At 40.8% G+C, this 19,033-nt stretch overlaps 1 protein-coding gene across 3 annotated transcripts in view; it reads right to left on the reverse strand.

The window, feature by feature from the left end:
• ZEB2 (zinc finger E-box binding homeobox 2) overlaps positions 1–19,033 on the reverse strand; it is a 145,109-nt gene that overhangs the window by 10,349 nt on the left and 115,727 nt on the right. For 2 of the 3 annotated variants that reach the window (XM_018554054.1, XM_018554053.1), the window contains 5 exons: positions 10,207–10,278; positions 9,059–9,247; positions 7,505–7,719; positions 4,203–4,311; positions 827–2,799 (listed from right to left, as the gene is read on the reverse strand). In XM_018554054.1, coding sequence (XP_018409556.1) covers positions 827–2,799; positions 4,203–4,311; positions 7,505–7,719; positions 9,059–9,247; positions 10,207–10,278 — 2,558 coding nt within the window. The remainder of the gene's footprint in view (positions 1–826; positions 2,800–4,202; positions 4,312–7,504; positions 7,720–9,058; positions 9,248–10,206; positions 10,279–19,033) is intronic. The other variant, XM_018554055.1, reaches the window with a different exon arrangement.

Raw genomic sequence — 19,033 nt, forward strand, 5'->3', positions numbered from 1 at the left:
CTAGCAATGCAGTCTTTGCAGTCTCTAACTGGCAATTGTGCAAAGCATTCTTATTTAAAACACCACTTGTAAAGTAACTTAATAATAGTACAGTGGTTACATTAATAAAACATTGACTCTAGGGGCTTTTACTATAGGCAAATAGGCTGTTCATGTTGCAAGAGAATTTGCACTTTGCAAGGGAAGTTTCCCCTTAGCTTAGTGAACGAGGTGAAGCACTGCTGACTTCCATCATCCAACCATCTGCAAGGAAAAATAACTCTCCCCCCCCCACCTTTTTACCTGATTGGGTATTCTCTGGAAAACAAAATTTCACAACATTCACTAAGCCAAATGGAAATTTCCCTGCATAGTACAAATTCTCTTGCAAAGTGAACAGCCTATCTGCCTTTAGTAAATCATCCCCTAGGTGTCCACACTGACACTCGTGGATCTAAAGCAAAGGCACAAAGGCAGCTAAAATAAAAAGCAATAGCATCATACCAATACATGAGCTATAGAACAATGACTAACAGGGCACTGGGAATAAAAGTGTCTGGAAGTTGAACTGTGTTCTCATAGCAAACATATTATTTCAGAAAATGAGACAAAAATCTGATTAGTTTGCTATGGGTGATATAGAAAGTTCTTTCTTTCAGTTTCTATTATACATGAATCCTTTCTGACTCTTAGAGACACAGAACAATAACACAATGTCACTTGTGATCCTAGACCACCAGTAAATTGAAAAATGTTACACCGACATTTGGCTTTCTGTCAACAAAATATTACATTGACACTTGGGTGACCCCATAAAGATATAGCTATTATAATAATTAGCCGTTACCTGAAATCCCTGTTTCCGCTGGTACTTCCTCCTCTGCTGCATATCTGCAAACGTAGCTGCCCCAGCTGAGTAAGTATAGGCCATATGTGGTAGGAAGCTCATCTGATCAAGTCCCGGATATGCTCGTAGTCCCGGGATACTTGCCTGCACTGGAGGCATAAAAGTGGCTGGTGGAAAAGCGCTGTGTGGTGGAAGCGTGGTATACAAAGGTTTTCCACTAAATGGACTCATGCCAAATAGCTGGTTAGTGCTTTTGTCCACATGATTGGAATTGCAAAATTCCTTTTTAATGTACGTTAAATTCAGTGGCTCGTCTACAGTCTCAGAGGGCAAAAGAACACCGTTGTGGTCAATAGTGACATTATTAGGTTTGGCTTTGTTCTTTGTGGCTATAATACTTTTTATTTCCTTCATTTGTCTCGGTACAGATAAGTCCAAAGGCTCAGCTTGAAGCTCTTCCGAGGAAAAACTGTTTGGAGTGTAAGAACTACTGTGGGAGTTTTTAGAAGATGTGGAAGAAAGATTTAAAGGAGATGGAGTATTGCTCCTGGAGTGGTCCAATTTATCAACAACTGGCTTTAGACCAGTAAAATGACTAGGTTTTGTTAGCCTGAGAGGCATATCACAAGTCGATACCCGGTTATGAAGTTCTGCTATAGATGGCGAAGTAATAGAATCCACAGGTTTTACCGGAGACCTAGCTGATGTAGAGTCTTTCGTGGGAGTGGTGGTTACTGGTGCCACCTCCCCACTGGTCCTTTCCAAAGATGGTGACCTGGAAGTTGCATATGAATAGACTTTTCTTTGCTCAAACCATTCCTTCACAAATTCCTGAGGAAGGCCAACAGCTATGGAAATTTTCAGTAGTTCATCTGAGTTAGGTTCCATATTCATAGCGTAATACGCTTTAAGTACAGACATGTGGTCCTTGTAATGGTTGATAGGGCTAATCATTTCTTTCTCGGAAAGTACTGATGACAGCAGGAGTGCTTGTTTCTCAGCCAACATGCCCTGTTTATTGAGAATAAGATTTTCACTGGGCTGGAGGACTGCCTTAATTTCTTCGTTCATTTTACACAAGTATCTTTCGTGTTGGTGCAAAGGAATGGGACCGTTAAAACTTTCTTTACAAAACTGGCAAGAAAATGGAGTGGCTATAATATGGCTCTCTAGCATCTTCTCTTCACTTACGAGGTCTATCAAAGTACGTAACTTCTCTTTCTTAATATTGCTAAACTGTCTTCTTGAATCTGTAGTCAAGCTCTGTAAACAGGCTTTGGCTTCATTTACCTTCTCTAACGTATAGTCAATAATACTTTTAGTGGCACCATTATGACTTACTACTGGAAGACCCACCTGCTGGACGCCAGGAGACGTCACACCTTGTTCCTCTCTTTGAGGTCCAGTTTCCTTCATGTGGTAGCCCTTCATCTTTGCAATCTCTTCAGACTTGAATTCCATCTTCTGCCTTGAGACTGTGTTGTCCACAATTTCCAGGACCTTCTGCACCTCACTCAAGTTACTGCTAATGTTTGGGTACCCAAGTAACGATGCCTCGATCCCTACACCTAAGTGCTGCATTGGGCTCTGAGCTGAGGAGTGAATTCCCAAAGGACTGGTGGCTCCAAGGCCACCATTCATGAATGGATTAGGACCATTAAACCCGTGTGTGGCTGCCATAAGAAGTTTATAGTCATTGTAATCTAGTGATTCAGTTTTGATCTTTAATAGGCCTGAAGGTTCCGTCAAGCCAAGTGGTTTCCCATTCTCCAGTTTGTGCCGGAGCTGAGTTATGGCTGAATTGGTGGGAGATGATGACACAGAGTTTGGAGATGAACCTGCCTTCATGTTGTTTCTCATTCTCCCATTCACAGAGATCAGGCCGATGCATTTCTTGCTGCTAATGTGTGAACTGTAGGAACCCGAATGGGAGAAGCGTTTCTTGCAATTTGGGCATTCGTATGGCTTCTCTCCTATGGTGGAAGAAATGCAAAATAGAATGAGTGGCTTCCAAATTTGCCAACAGTGGGTCAATACCATAGCTATATCTGGCTTTCTGCATAAAGTGACTCTGTCACTATACAAAATATGTGAAATAGAATCTCTCTACATAAGAAAAATGTTAATACCTCTCCAGCAGTCATATCTTCAGTCCCTTTAAGAGCTACAACCACCTAAATACTCTCAGCATCTCACACACTTCTGGGTTTGACATATGCCTAGGTCCTTGCTACACTCTGTAGTGTCATCCATCAGCCCCTATGTAACATTTGTGTCCAATTGTGACATAGGGACTTGCAGATGGAATTATGCATGGTGGGGCACATAGCTCTACAACAGAACAAAGTAAGGACACCTGAATAGGTAGTAATTGTCTTCTTTTGCAGAGAGATTATTTTACTTTTTTTGGACAAAGTCTGGGAATGATTAACTGGCTCTGAATGTTTGGTGAATGTCACATAAAATGCCTTATAAATATGCTCCTTGCTCTTCCTGGGTTGCCACATTTTAGATCCTTCACTTATACTCAATATTAACAGGTGTGGGGGGTATAGCTCAAATGGGGATCACCTTCCCTGGGAAAAAAAGGTAGTCCATGCAGCAAAGTCCTTTTTTAGGCTGTCAGTTTTTATTTAAAAGGTTAAAATAAAACAAAATAAAACAGAAAACAAATCCTTGCCTTTCAGGCTCTGGCTAAACAGGCAGGTTTCCTCTCTAACAGGTGGTGAGCTTATCTCAGCCACCTCACAAAACCAAAATATTTTCGGCAACCTTTTACTTAGAAACATCCAACTTGTAGCTCTCTCAGAATGCTGCCTTAAGCTGCCCACACACCATACAATTTATCTGCAGATTTTCTGTGGTCAGATGGAAAAGGTGCAACAGATTCCTCCATCTACACTTAACTGTGTGGATGGAGTAATCTCCACCTGGGCCAATCTGTTGGACTTTTTCCATCTGACCACAGAAAATCTGCAGATAAATTGTAAGGTGTGTGGGCAGCTTGAGTCCCAGGCCAGAGCAACATCCTGCTTCAGCCTTCCCCTTTTATCTAACCTGGATAATCAATCATTAATCAATTACACAATCCAGGTGAGAGACAAAAAACCCAAACTGGTTTACCAAGACCCAAAGTCTACCGGAAAACCTGGTCTGGGTTCCGCTAGTCTTGAACATATGATAGAAAGCGAGGGGAAATATATTGCCCCTCGATGACTTCCCCTTTCCTTATGTCACACAGGCTAATAGCTGCCTGCAACTGCAAATTTAGAGAACTACCTGTACTTATGCTTGAATAAGTCTTGTTATTAAAATTCTCTAAATCCCATTATCTATATCAAACCCAGATCAGAACTTCAACAGTTCAGATACCCACCGCTGTGTATTCGGAGGTGTTCCTTTAAATGGTGCTTATATTTGAAGGCTTTGCCACACTCTGTGCATTTAAACTTGCGATTGCTTGCTCCCTGGGTCAACATTTGATGCTGTGTTAAAAAAACAAACAAAATCAATTTTTTACTTATATATATATATGTTTATAGTTTTGTTAAACAGCTTGATTTCAACAATTTTACAAAAACAATTGTATACATTTTTACAGTTGTTAAAACCATTCAAGAAAGAGAGAAGGATACCAAACACATGTTCACCACAATACACCGAATATTTAAAAAAATATTCAATGTAATGATCTACAGAAACAATATGGACTGACAATTTTCTGTGTTAATCACAAAATTCTTCTAGCCTTTTTTTTTTTGCGCTACATTGTAAAATCCGGTAGAAAAATGGTTAGCTAGAAAAGAGGAACATCTTTCACTGCCCAAAAAAATAGAACAGAAAAAAAAGCTTAAATTGGAGTCAACGAGAAAGACAGCTCTGTGATTATATGTCAAAAAGTCAATTTATGGTTCTCTGCTGATAAAATATCTGATCATTGTGTGAAAAGAAGACGCCAGGTATACGCTTGATGCAGCAGGTGAAGTTTAAAGTGCTTAAGAAACATGTCAGTTGCAGCAGAGGATGTGGAAATAGCAGCATGGCGATGCTCAAGGTATGTCAGCCAGCTTCAAGCAGTAGGACACAAAAGCTTTTACACACACAAAAAGACAGTGAGCACAGAAGCGGCATGACAACTGCTGGGGTGTACTGAGCCTTCCCACATTCCTGGTGAGACAGATGGTGTACACAGGATACAGGGAGGTTTGTTCAAACACTAGCAACCTTCAAAGATCAAGCCTTAGCCCAACCCGTCGATCTCCACTGAGGGACCAGGGCTCATATGTTGCTGAGTTGCATAAACAAACAGCAACAGCTGCTCGGACTCCCCCCACAGCCCTCCGAGGACCACTATAAACTTTAGTTGTGCCACTGTTAATATGATACAATCATTTTAATTTACTAATTGTAAATGCCACGAGCAAATGAGGGGACTTTTCAACACCAAAGCTTGAAGTTAGAACGCGCCAACACAAGCAAGTCCATCGACGTGTACATGTTAAAGGCTCAGTCATGTGGTTTTTAGGGATCTTTGTTGTTAACTGAAAATTGTTTTTTTTGGTGCTCAATTTTGTTTCTCTGTCAGGACAGGACTGAAACAAATTTGTATAAATACTGAACGTAAATAAGCCTAAATTCTGTAGAGATATTTATGAAAAGCCGAATACAAATTTGGATTAATTTTAACAGGGATGAATGATCAACATAATAGTCTCTGATAGTTTTTAATGGTGGTAGAAATGGATGAGCTCCTTAGAGAAGTCAATGAGATTAAAGCTGTCATTTCTCTAAGGTGGTCTACAAAAGTCAGCACCGGTTTGGTCCCTAAACTCCTGAAAGATGCTGTTTGACTGGCTGATGTGGGTAGGTACTGCTATTCCTCTTCCTTCTACAAAAGAAAAGGCTTTGCCTGACTGGCTTTAAAGCTATTGAAAGCTGTTATCTGATTGGCTACTATGGGTTGCTAATGCTATTTGTAAATGTCAGGTCTTTTGCTTACACTGGCACTCACATGCTAGCTCATGTACCTGCATGAGACATTTACGGTTTGCTCAGGAATGTGAACAAATCTGGCAAATGGTGTACGTGTCCTAACCTCACATCATTAAGAGTGCCCATGTACATAAGGTGCTTATTGGTGTGAACTGCAACGCTTGTAATCAATTTTGATTTGATTGAAACTTTTATAAGTAAACCTCCATTTGTCAGTGCCCATGGTAGAATTAACTTTTTTGCCTCTAGGGTGTGCTTGGGAACTGCTTTACTGTTTCTAACCCAGACTGACATGACCTAGAACCTTCGCTGCCTGCCTTGAATCTGCCTTGCCTTGGCTTAGCCTTTAGATCATGTTTTGATACACCATTTGGCATCCTCCTTCTATGGTTTGACTGCTGATATGTCCCTGTCTCCCCAACTAGTTGCTTCCGGTCTCCTGCACATTGAAGCATAATAATCCTGTGCTACCTACCGACAGCTTCTGAATACCAGTAAAAATGTCCAGCCACAAAGGTAAAGCTGCTTACTATAGATAAGAACTGTGACTAGAGTGGAAATGATAACCAAACCAGAGTGTGAGTGATTATACTTAAAGTGTATCTAAACCTGAGAAAAATATATAATATATTGCAGCTTGCCAGTCCTCAGATGTGGTGGCTGCATTCAATTTAATGTTTAGGCTTTTTTCTCACCTGGTGATCCTGCCAGCAGGATACTTTGTGTCCTAGGGGGGCCATTGCTCATTAACTATTCTATATCTTTGAAACAGCGGTGTCCCCTTAGGACAGGACAGTAGGATAGGACTACAGAACACATTTCCCTCATTATCTCCATAAAATGGGGGTTCTGTAGTTCAAACAGGTAACCTAGGCAGATAAGGCTACTTGAGATAAGACTGCAGAGTGCACAGGTCACAGAGCAGCACTGGATTTCTGTCATAATCAACTGGTATTTTTTTCACTTATTGAACAGATATAACAAAATGCTTTCAATCATATATTTAACAGACCAAAAGGGAATCACTAAAGGAAAGTCATTGTTAGGGTTTACATACACTTTAAATAAGCCATACAATTTATTCTAGAATTCTGTGAAAAGGTGCAAAATATAATTGAGACAAAAATCCCAACATTCTCTTCCTGCAGTGATGACACAAGTGAATCTATGTGAAGCGCAGCTGCTTTGGCACAGTCACTTAATATTTTAAGTGATAAAATTTAAGGCCCATTAACATTTTTTTCAGCAATTTTTAATCTAAAAATATGATATCCATTTTAAAATGAGGCCAGTTTTATAGCGTTGTGCTATAATGACGCCAAAAAGAAAAAGAAAAAAAATCGATGTGACAGTAATTTCTTTTAGAACTCGTTAATTAAAATACCAATGTTTCCTTCACCTTTCGAGCAGCATTAAAACGTTAAACCAAAGTGAAGTTAAAGTGCAAGTAAAATTTCTAAATTAGAAATTAACACACTCATTCGATCGTGAACATAAGACTATTAAATCATATTAGAAGAGACCATCAAAAAATCATTTAGACCTCAATTAAAGCTATTACCATTAAAAGATCTGCATCTTCAAAATGCCATGAAAAATTAATAATGATTGCCAATCAAAGCAATATAGTTTCTCTAAGGGGTTATTAAAGAGAGAATCACTAAAAGTCAACTCCCCCCTCTGTACCTGATCTCTCCCTGGCTTGTGCGTCAACATATGCCGCTCAAGTTGCGTGCGATAGGCGAATGTATAACTGCAAAGGGGGCAAGAGAAGTTTTCTTCGTTTTTCTCGTGGCGGTACTTGATGTGCTCCTTCAGTGACGTCAACCGCTTGTAGCCCCGGTCGCAATAGGGACAGGTTAGCAGCTGGGCAAAAGCATCTGGTGTTCCAGGTGGCAGGTCTAGAGTGGAGATAGAAGAGAAAAAGACACAGGCCAAAAGGTCAGTGAATCAATGGCAGCTAATGGGCTTCCTGCCCAGGATGGTATGTTTGGAGTCAACGCAATCTGCTGCAATGTCGTATCGTCATTTTAAAATGTTGTTCATCCCTCTCCATGCATCTATCATTTTATACTGTAACAGAAAATTAATTACAAGTCTTACATCTAACCATTTTATATCTGCAGAGGATACTGGTATATTCTGATACTGGTGATGATACTGTTGTAAACGTTTTTCCTGCTTCCCATATCTAGTTCAATTGATAATTAATGGTTCAAAGTTCAACACTGACCCGGAAAGAAGATTTCATGATTTTACTCCATGTTTCTGCATGTTGGTGGACACACAGTTAATAAAAAGCTCTATAGGAGACTGTTATCGATATAAAATGTAAGAGATGGCAATGCAAAGAGTTCCAGGGAACAAAATGGGTATTTTTAATTAAATTTTTCTTAAAGTGTATTTTTTTTGCGATAAACAGAGTGTTGAAAACCTTGTCAGAAATGTAAAGTTATCTGTGGCTTGCATGGAAAATTCACCCTCTCTTATATGCCCTGGTGACCGTTGTCACAGGTCCAGAAAGTGATCGGCAATCCAAACTTTTACAGTCACTCAAGCAGGAGGTAAGGGGCAACTAAGATGACATTTCCCCCATTGTGAAGTGTTATACTCACTTCCTGTTGTGTTTCTAGGGCAAAGGAAATCTCTCCAATAGGACACAGACATAAAAACTAACAAGGGATCCAACCATCCTCAATCTAAAACTGATATAAAAAATGTTGGTTTTAGATATAACTTTAATAACAAGAAGTTTCTGTTGCAAAAAGGTGTTATGAGTACTTTTACGTTTCTTGAAAACAACATGGCTGCTCTCCCCCTTTTAACACAGCAGGCACAAATGTCTCCAAGGCCTAGAATTCTTTTTTAACCCAACAACAATTAGTTGGATGAATCGCTTCATTGTTACATCCATCCGTGCCGAGGCCTCCTGTTCTCTTATAATTTATGTTGAGAATTACCTAGAACACTTGCTTGTTTTTAATTTCAACGCTAGTTGTGTTCAATTCATCCTCAGATCCTGGTTGTTCAGCAATTCTTGTCCTTTGAGTGCAGTGAAAAATGTCAGGAACTTGCAAACAGGACATCATGAGCTTATTTAATGTTCGGCTCATGGAATTCCAGGCCTGTGCAGCTGTTCCTGAAATTTTAAGGTAAACACCCCGGCACAGAGTGCATTTATAATTGCAACAGCTGCAATGGGTCCTCCTTGTAGTATCTAAAAATGAATCACAGCCTCACCATTCTCCTCCTGCCCGTTGGCCTCTGGTGTTCCCAAGCGGCATAGCTCCTCCGGGGCTTCTGGGTAAATGATGGCTGTGTCGCTGCGGTGTAAGTACTCTGCTATGCTAACGCCGTGCCCGTCGTTGTTGTCCATCTTCCTATTGGTGAAATAGTCTTCAAATCCCGAAGTGCAATTTGTGTTCTTTACTGCGGAACAACAATGAAAAAAAAGTTGTCAAGAAAATTCCTCTTTGTCTCTAGCTATCAGTCTTCAAAAAGTGGGGGGTGAAAAAAAAATGACAGTAATCGGAAATTGTGCATTTGCAGGCAGCGTGGAGTTGAAAATCTGAACGGGGGATTGGAATCCACTTTATTTTGTGAGATTAAAGAAATGTCAGCCATTATTACACTCAGTGGTGAAAAAATGTGCCCTTGGGGCAGAATGTTACTCGCTAACAGTCAAGTAGGATACACTTACGTAAATAAACACAACTAATGCTCAAAAATGATGTCCTCTAGAACTGGCATTCTGCGACCCATGGTAAAGAGAGTGAGCTGTTAATGTTGCCTAGAACCTCTGACCCCATTCCAATTCTTAACAGCTTACAAGTGGACTCTTAACTTGACAATATTGGGTAATTGCTAGTTGAACAAACAATCTTTTTTGGAGGGTAAGGAAAACACGGTGCGGCATTCACTTACAGAACCATGTGTCTTTCTTATGGCTACCTGTCATTTAAATATTTTTACCCATAATGTTTCTTTCATAGCCTTTTTACAATACCAATAAGTAAGAATTAAAAAATAAAAACACTAGCATGCTGCGAAGAAAAAAATTAACATAATTACTACCAGCTATTTCTATGTTGTTGGAAAATAAACTGAAAGGGGTCAGTTTAAGAACAATCGGTGTGGTGTCGCTTAGTTCTGGACTCTATTGGATAGGCAATGGGTGTGGTGTCGCTTAGTTCTGGATTCTATTGCATAGGCTGTGGGTGTGGTGTTGCTTAGTTCTGAACTCCATTGGATAGACCTAGGGTTTGGGCAGGCGGGGGTGGGACTTAAAGTTGCCCCAATTTTATATTTTTGGAGATATTTTTCAGAGATGAGTATAACAAACATGATTATTATAACGGATGCCACAAGGAAATGTATCTATTAATTACCTGTACCGTTATTGATAGTGGTTATGTGAGTGGCTTCAGGTCCCATACAATCATAGTCTCCTTTCATTTCATCTGAAAAACAAAATAGGTATAAATGGCATACAAAGCTCTGTAGGTTCATGACTTAAAACATGGAGTAAATCCGGTAGCAAGCAACAATATTTAAGCTTTCTTATTTTTTTATTTTTTTGGTGCAGCTTAAAAGTTGAACATCTATAAATGGCTGAACTGATCAAAACCTAAAAAACTGTAGAACTAGCACAATTTTCTTTCTTTCAAAGAAAATCAAACATGCTGACCCCTTTCTTTCTTACTCAGGTCTAGTCATTCTATGACTCAGATCGAGCAAGGCAGAAACGCGTCAGTGGTTTGTTTTCTCTACAGATGCATGTGGAATAACGTTTAATTCCCTTTGGAAGATCATCGTGTGCTGGTTCTACAGTTTTTGGGACTATCACTCCGGAAGAGGGTCTTCCGTGCACCGCGTGTGGATGGCAGGGATGCAGGACAGGGGTGAGCTGTGAGCTTTGTGTTTCTGAGAGAAACCTAACCTTAACCAAACCGTGTATATAAAAATATCGCAGGTGAGAACTGTCTGAGATACCTCAGACAGAATCTTCAGTCTCCCCATAATTTCCCAGCACTTTGAATCTGAGGCACTGTTTAGCGCTAGGCATGAGGTTTTAGCATTTGTGTCAAGATGGCCGACGCAGAACAACCATATCTCCATATTGTACTGCAATGGCTTATTACGTATACTTGACTGAAACATTTCAAGAGATGATTAGAAAATAGTTATTTTATTTTTTTTGTTGTAAAAAAGCTAAACAGGATTGAGGCTTTATCTCCCATAACTCATTTTCAGTTGACAAGATTATTCAAGGCTGTGGCACTGTGTGCTTTGCATATTTCCGCTGAATGGTCTTCGTTCTGAAATGAGTTTTATGAAGTGTTTAAAAGGAGGTGTTAGGTTAATCTGACCCTCAGCCTAAAGGAAGCTTCCGGCTAGTCACAACTTGTACATCATAGCATGCAAAGTCTGGCACTGGTGACACCTTATAATAATCCCCCAGCTAGGGAACTTTATTCAGCTAATGTGCTAGAGAACTGTGACTAAGATAGAAAAAAAAAAACAACCTCATACGTGTGATCCATGAACATACGTGAAAGAAAACAAAAAAAATCGACAGCCTGTGCACTTGAAAATACAAGAGGTTCTTGGTGCAAAATAAAGATGGATCTCAGGCTATTGTTCTTTTGTGTCTTCGTCAGAAAAGGAAGTGCGGAGGTATTAGATGTTCAGTGGTTAAGTGATCACCTCTTTTGGCTCAAGATACCCGGGCAGCTTTAATAAGGACTTGTTCGCACCAGGCGCGTCTTCCAGCACTTTGCTCTATTTCTAAACACGGCAAAAGGCATGGACAAGAGAAAATAGATTGTTTTCAAAAGACCCGTTCACACCAATGCATTGCCCTGCAGGGCGTCATGGGGAAAAAAAAGCACACTGCGTGCTGCGGTTTTGGGAGCGCCAATCTGACTGTTGCTGCTCGAATTGAAAATGGAAACCGTGTTAGGGCACGCACCTTGTGGGGAACGTAGAACCGAGGCGTGAAATCTTTGAAAGTCATGCAAGGATGACGCCTGTACACCTTATGATTCACAAACGATTGCTCAAAGAATCAATCAGTTCAAATAAAAATGTCTATCCATCACCATCATCAAGGTAATGATATGGTTTAATATGATTGGATTTCCCACTTGGAATAAGATTTACCTTTTTGGATGAAAATCATCATAGCTGGCTCTTTGTTTTTTGCAAGATGCAATCATGAATTATTTATTGATTTATCTCGAACTAGTCAATAATCATTCCCTTGTCTCTACAGAAATGGGAAGGAGGACTTCTCTGGTTGTGTGCTGGTCCTGAAATTTGAATGCATCAAGGATAAGCATTGCAGCTGGCGGTTTAGCAATGCAGTCAATGCAGTCCATTGTCATGGAGAGATCTGGCTGTGTATGGCCTTTGAAATGCGTGATTGGATCAACTTCCATTGTGAGCAGAGAGAAAAGTATAGGAACTTTTGACTTTGGTGGCTTTCAAATGTTGTACCTGCTTCTTCATCTCCTGTGATGTCTGAATGTATTAATGGTTTCCAAGCCAAGCAAAATTTTAAGTAGATGCCACCCCTCACTGTATGACATTTATCAGTGCTAAAGCGCTGTGTATCATTAACACTTTTTGCTCACCCGAGCTGCACATTCGTGCGGGTGTCGGTACTGGTACGCAAACAGAATGGGCCCTGTCTGCGTCCGAGCCGGGACACCCGCACGCATGTGCAGTTCAGGTAAACGTACGACGCCGTACGGTTGCGTCCTCCCATAGAGAAGAACAGGCTGCTGCACACAATCACACACTGCATCTGTCCTTCCTGGGAACGGCCCCATACGGGAGTGTACGCCGCACGGATCTGGCCGACACTTAGCTGTGTGAATGAGACCTTATAGTCTTCACCAGAAGTGCAGGTCACATGGTGACAACACAGAAGAGCAACTGAGAAATAGGGACTGTACGTTGTAAACCCATAACGGAAGTGAAAAAAGGACCCTTATGGAAAGATTACCGGGTATTATTTAAATTGCAGATGCATAGAAATTTAAAAGGACTTTTAAAATTACATTTAGATGATGAAGCTTAAATGAGATTTTAGTAATTGGGTTTACATATACTAAAGGGTACAGAAACCGGTCCACAACCTGATTCCAAAAGTGATTCACTCCATCACCCGGCTACCGCTATGCATTATTAATTCTCTGTGTCAGTTGTTGATGTGGTTGTAAAAATAGTTTTACTGCTTTTGCTTGTGACAAATATTTCTGCCACCGAGATTCACGGGTTAACAATACCCATCGCAGCAACAATATGTCCCATTTATGTTATAATACTGACAATACGGATTTGCTCATCTTGTGTGCTGCAGCAAACTCCATATGGCAACGATCCCAAGTCTGGCCTAATCCCTCGGAGACTCAGCTTTCATATGGATTCCATACACTACAATAAAAGCAGCTCTATAGGAACTGACGGGTGGGTAATTGAGTCATTTATAGATACACTCCCAGTTGTAAATAGGCATATTCCTGTCATTAGCGTTCCGTTCTGCAAAATCGAAAGAAAAATTGCCTGTGATGCCGGTGGTAACCAATAGGATTCTGAGAGGATATCTTTCCTCTGGTTTTAGTAAGCAGCAATAAGCGAGCAGTATAATCAAAGCATGTTTTTCATGGGGCGGCTACTGTAAGCTGAAATCTGATTGGTTGTTATTATATTTTAGGTTACCCATCAACTTTTGGGATTACAAAAACCTCCAAATCTGACCATAGACCTGTAGATTATCAGCTCATTTTCTATTTCAGATGGAACAAGTGCAACAGATTTCTTCATCTACGCTAAACTGTGTGGATGGAGGAATCTCCCACTGGGCCAAGCTTCAGCATCTTGCTAGTTGGCCCCGCTGGCTCTCAAAACACCTGAACAATCTGATTGGATGCAGGCATCGTTCAGGTAGTAGTATAGTAGTAGAACATGTTCACTTTGCAGTGAATTTGCACTTAGCTTAGTGAACGAGGTGTACCCTATCATTAAGGATGAGCTTTGTTGTTTGCAGGTCACCAAATCGGCAAACGATTTGGCCAGTCCACCATTGTCTTAGCAACAACTGATACTGTACGGCCCCACAGCCTCGTTGGTTGTTATGGTGCGGCCAACTGGATCCTATCAACCACTGATGCTGTTCAGCCCCTCATTGTCATTGGTTGTTATGCTCCGGCCACTGTATCCTTTCATCCAATGACGCTGTGCGGACCAAAGGCATTCCTGGATTTGGTTTGCTCGAATGCCCAAACAAAACAAACCCAGGCCAGTTTGCTTTGTCACTTGCGCATGATTGGATGATTGAAGCCAGCACAGCTTCACCCTATTCACTACGTTTAGACCCTGTTGTCCAACCATTCAGTTCAACAACAATCTTCCTATAGGATTATATGTGAATTAAACATATTTGATGCATGATATTTAACTACGTAGACATCCAAAGTGTTGAGACTGCTGCTGGCAGTGCCAGTGTGCATGTGATGTCAGCAGCCTTGGAGGTGTCACTCAAAAGACACTCTAAAATATTCCCCTATGCTCCTCCCACCAACTATATAAAAGGTTAAGTATGGATGTGAGGGGAGGGGTGGAGGAGCTGGGCCAGACACTCCCAGAACAGGAGAGTGCATGGACGGAGGTGGCTCTGCTAGGGAACTGACTCTTCCTATATAAGTCAAATTTGCCAACAAGTTCAAAGGCATACTGCAAGTGAGTAAAAAAAATGTTTAAGAAAATGAAAAAATGCTGCAAGTAGGCATTTGAGATACTTGATTTATCTGTGTTTTTATCTGCAATTTTTTAAGAAGGTGATGTTTTTTTTTTCACTATGCACTCTGACAGATGAGCAGGCTATATGTGTATTATAAGTCAACTCCATTGAGATGTCAGAACCAATCAGATTCTCCCTTTTCTCCTTTTGGGGCAGTAAGGGAGAATGAAAGGAGCAATATGCCTGGTCACCACCAGCAACGAGAACAGCCATGCTCCAGAACTTTGACAGATAAGACTTCATTCAGCAAACGCTTCCCAGGGAGTGTTAAAACCAGGTAGCGGCTAATCTTAGTTCTGAGTTCAAGCTTTCTGAGAGGGGTTAAAGTGTTTCCAGCCTCCCATATTTATATCAATCTTTGCAAGTAATTAGATCAAGGTATTTCCGAGAAGGTTGAATAAATATAGCTATTGTATGTCCTTCTCCCTTACTCATCTCATGTGATTTCTGCTACTTAAGAGTCACAAGATTCCCATCTGATGGTACACAAGCTCAAACACAGCGAGAAAAAAACAATTTGTAGCAATTGTCTTTTTTTGTAAATTATTTTGTGCACAATGTTTTAATTTACAGAAAAAAATATTTTTTTCAGTACTTCCTCCCCCCTTTTTTTTATGTGCGAATAAATAAGGAGAAGTTCACATGTTTGGACCCCTTCCAAATGACATACGGATTGAAGTTGGTAGGAAAATCGTATTTGCAGCACCCGAGAGCCACTGATTGTCCTAGTTCTATGTTATGTTTTAACTCCAACATTGAGGGTCCATTCACGTTATGTGTTTCGTTAACACATTTTAGTGCATTAAGGTCTGCTGTGTAAAAGTAGCCCATTAATTTTCAATGGGCTGACAACACATTTTAAAGCACAGACAAACACACTTTGCATTTATGTCAATGCATTGCACCATAGCCCATGCTACAACATTTGGGGGGTGCTGTACTGCCGGTGCTTTGCGATTTTCAGCACGTTACCCCATCGCATCAATGTACATGGGCCCTAAAGCCAACCACACACTTTTTAATCACCTTTAGATTTACCGACAACTATGCAGTGTGAGGTCCTATGTGAATGGATATATATTGACAGGCTTCATACTACATAGTTGTTGGTAAATCTAAAGCAGATTGTGCAGAGATTGTAGAATAAGATTGTATGTGTATGATGTGTATGGTCATCTGTAAAAAAAAGTGTCTAAATGAAGAACCATTCTTTTGGTCCATAGTAAGAAGATTCTGGTTACTGCAGACAGTTTCTCCCTGAAAAGCACAGGTCAGCAGATATCTCCCCATCTTCGTATGGGCCTACAGCAATGCTTGCCCAACACCGACATCCGCACGCACGGTACTATAGTTCCTTTGCTCCTCTCTATCAAAGACTGAAGGAATGATTCTGCTCACTATTGCCCTCTAGCACTTCAAAAACAGAAGGATAATCCCAAATGGGCATTGCTTCCAAAAAATGCATGGGACCTCTTCTGTTTACAATGCACTAAGCTGGAACACAGTCAGGTGATCATGAGTTATAGGTGGCAATTTCACACCCATGTGTTATTTATTATATATTGACATTATGCAGATCTTCATTAGTAGAGGTTGTCCAGAGGATTCTGTCTGTTAAGACTACCTCTTCTACACCTCTTCTTTTTGTTTTCTTGTACCTACCCAGCTTAGAATATTGTGACTGTGTAAATACATGTTTTTGTTTTGTTTGTTTTTAATAAGGTGACTGTAATTCTAATGACAATGGGAAAAAAGTGTGGTCAATGATAGCTAAGGGAAAAGTGGCCAGGTCTTTTTTCAAACCTTGCTATTTACAGACTGTGAAAACACATATGCATTGCCAGGGCCCTCCTAACCCTCTTGTCTTAAATTATATTTTAACTGTACTGTCTACCTTTATTTTGTAAAGTGCTGCACAAACTGTTGCCACTATATAAATCCTGCATAAAAATAATAATTTGTACATACATAATGGGGCCAACTATTCTACCAGCATGGAGTGTGGGAGGAAACCGGAGTACCCAGAGGAAACGCACGCAAGCACAGGGAGAACATGAAAACTCCACTTACACTAGTTGCATTAAAAGAAAAAAATAAATAAAGTGACACTAAACTCAGGAGTTAAATCTTAAAAAGGCATCCAAGTGCCTTAACTAGCTCACTTCCGTGATGGACAACAGTCTTAATACAAATAAAAAAACTAAACGTGAGATTGTAGTCCATCACAGGAGCGAGCTTGGAGCGGTGGCTACTTTACAACACACACAGGGACAATGGGGAACAAAAGTAGCCCCCCTCCAGAAGGAAGGACAGTGTCAGCACCAATTCAGAGATGATTTGAGGATCTACAGCCGAGTGATACACAAATAAGGTACATTTTTGTTAATAAGGTACTTGAATTAATTTTTAAGATTTAAAGTGACATTAACTCTTTGGTTTACCTTAAGTGATGCCGCATGATCCAATCATCTTCTTCCTCCCAGTAGTTTTTAGCAGTCTCTCCAGCACTGGTGCCGGTCTCTGATCCAGCACAGACTGCTGTCTCTTCCTGTCCCACAGAGTCTGTCCGACGTGCACGCTCCCGGCTGCGTGCATTCACTTTCACTGTAGCTCTTCTCTTCTCCCCTTTGGTGATATGGACTGCGCATGTGCCCGCACACATCCTCCTGTACGGTCGCTCAAGAAGCTGAGCTCTACAGCCAGGAGTGAATGACGCAGACACAGGTAAGTTTTAACTAATTTGGTAACTTTAAAAAAAAAAAAATGTTTTTGCGTGTATCTACTGCTTGCTAGCAGTAGATATATGTGAACATTTTTTATTTTAAATTAGACTTTAATGTCACTTTAACTCTTGGGTTTAGTGTCACTTTAACAATATATGAATTAATACAAAGTCGTATTCATTTGTGTGTTTATATCTGCCCGGAGTTCAGCTTCAACACTAAGCCAAGTATGGCAAAACTGTGCAAACTTTCACCTAAATGCCTTTCCTGACAGGTGTGCCAGCGGCATGCTGGGAATCTATAAAATCTCTCTCCCCCTCTTCTTTTTTTTTTTTTCCCTGTCGTTTAATAGGCCAGCATGTATTTATTTTGAAAACAAGAGTAAAAGTTAGCATTTTCCTGTCGCCCTCTGGGATAAAGGTTTGTAAAAATAAAGAACACTTTCTTCCCTCCCGGTGGAGGAATCCTTGTATAAGCAGAAGAAGGCCAAAGGCAGGTGATTTATTTAAGCGGATGATAATGATGTCATGCAAGCATTTCAGCACACTGCGTCCACCCTATTGTGGGACGAAGGAATGTCAAGGACAATGGCTAGCACAAAACTTTGATTGTGCTTGAACCGGAAAAGCACAGTCAGAACTTCACAGCCCCTTCTTCAGTTCAAACCCCTGCATCCTGCAGACCAAGCGGAGAAAGTATGGCAGAGTAAGCAGAGGGGAAGGGGGGGTTTATCTCATACAGCAACTATGCGCAGAGGTGCCCTGTGAGACAGACAGGCACCATGGATAAAACACCACAAAACAAACCAGAAAAAACCCTATAAATCATTACCAGTCGTTAGAAGCAGACAGGTAAAAGCAAAGTATCTCTCCTAGCTTTGCAGAATAGTAAAATAAAATTATGGATAGAGAGGACAGGGGAGCTGTCAGACAGACTGGATGGCGCAACCGACTCCTGGGTTAACCCTTCGCAGCCAGGGATGCCCACCAACACTGCTGATCTCTGGTGTGCTTATGTTTAAAGCTGAGCTCTAGGCTAACAGCTAAATACACAGATGAAATATGAAAAAGTAAACTGTAAGGTATGGTGACACCCTTAGTGTGTGAACTTAGTTTTAGATAGAGAATAGAGCTGTTTCAACACCGTTCCCGTACCTTCCTGGTTGGGCTTATTGGGCAACGAATGAGCATTACAGGAGGTTGATATAAAGACAAATTTAGATACTTCTGATTGACTCCAAGCAGAGGCATCACAAGGGGGGTGCAGGGGGTGTGGCCCGCACCGGGTGACACCATCAGAGGGGGTGACACCAAAATGACTGGTCCATGACAAGAGCTGTCGGGCTCTTGGTGTGGACCAAGAGCCCGACAGCTGCACAAGAGAGAGAGGGAACACATCAGCATTAAATGCCCATGACGTTATTACCCGTGTCCCTTATGATGTCACATCCGTGTATGATGATGCCCCAGCGTGTGACACCCGGCAGCTGCACCAGGTGACAGCTGGCCTGGGGATGACTCTGACACCAAGCAGTTCCTGCTGTGTTTCTCCAATTCTGCTGTGCAGGGATTACAGGAGGCTGATATAAAGACAGATTCAGGTACTAATACTGGTTGCGTGTAAAAATATGTGAAATTATTTTTACAGGAGTATAAAACTCCTTTATATATGATATATAATATGTAT

The sequence above is a fragment of the Nanorana parkeri genome, unplaced genomic scaffold (assembly GCF_000935625.1).
Source record: "Nanorana parkeri isolate BGI_ZX_2015 unplaced genomic scaffold, ASM93562v1 scaffold140, whole genome shotgun sequence".
Classification (NCBI taxonomy): Eukaryota; Metazoa; Chordata; class Amphibia; order Anura; family Dicroglossidae; genus Nanorana; species Nanorana parkeri.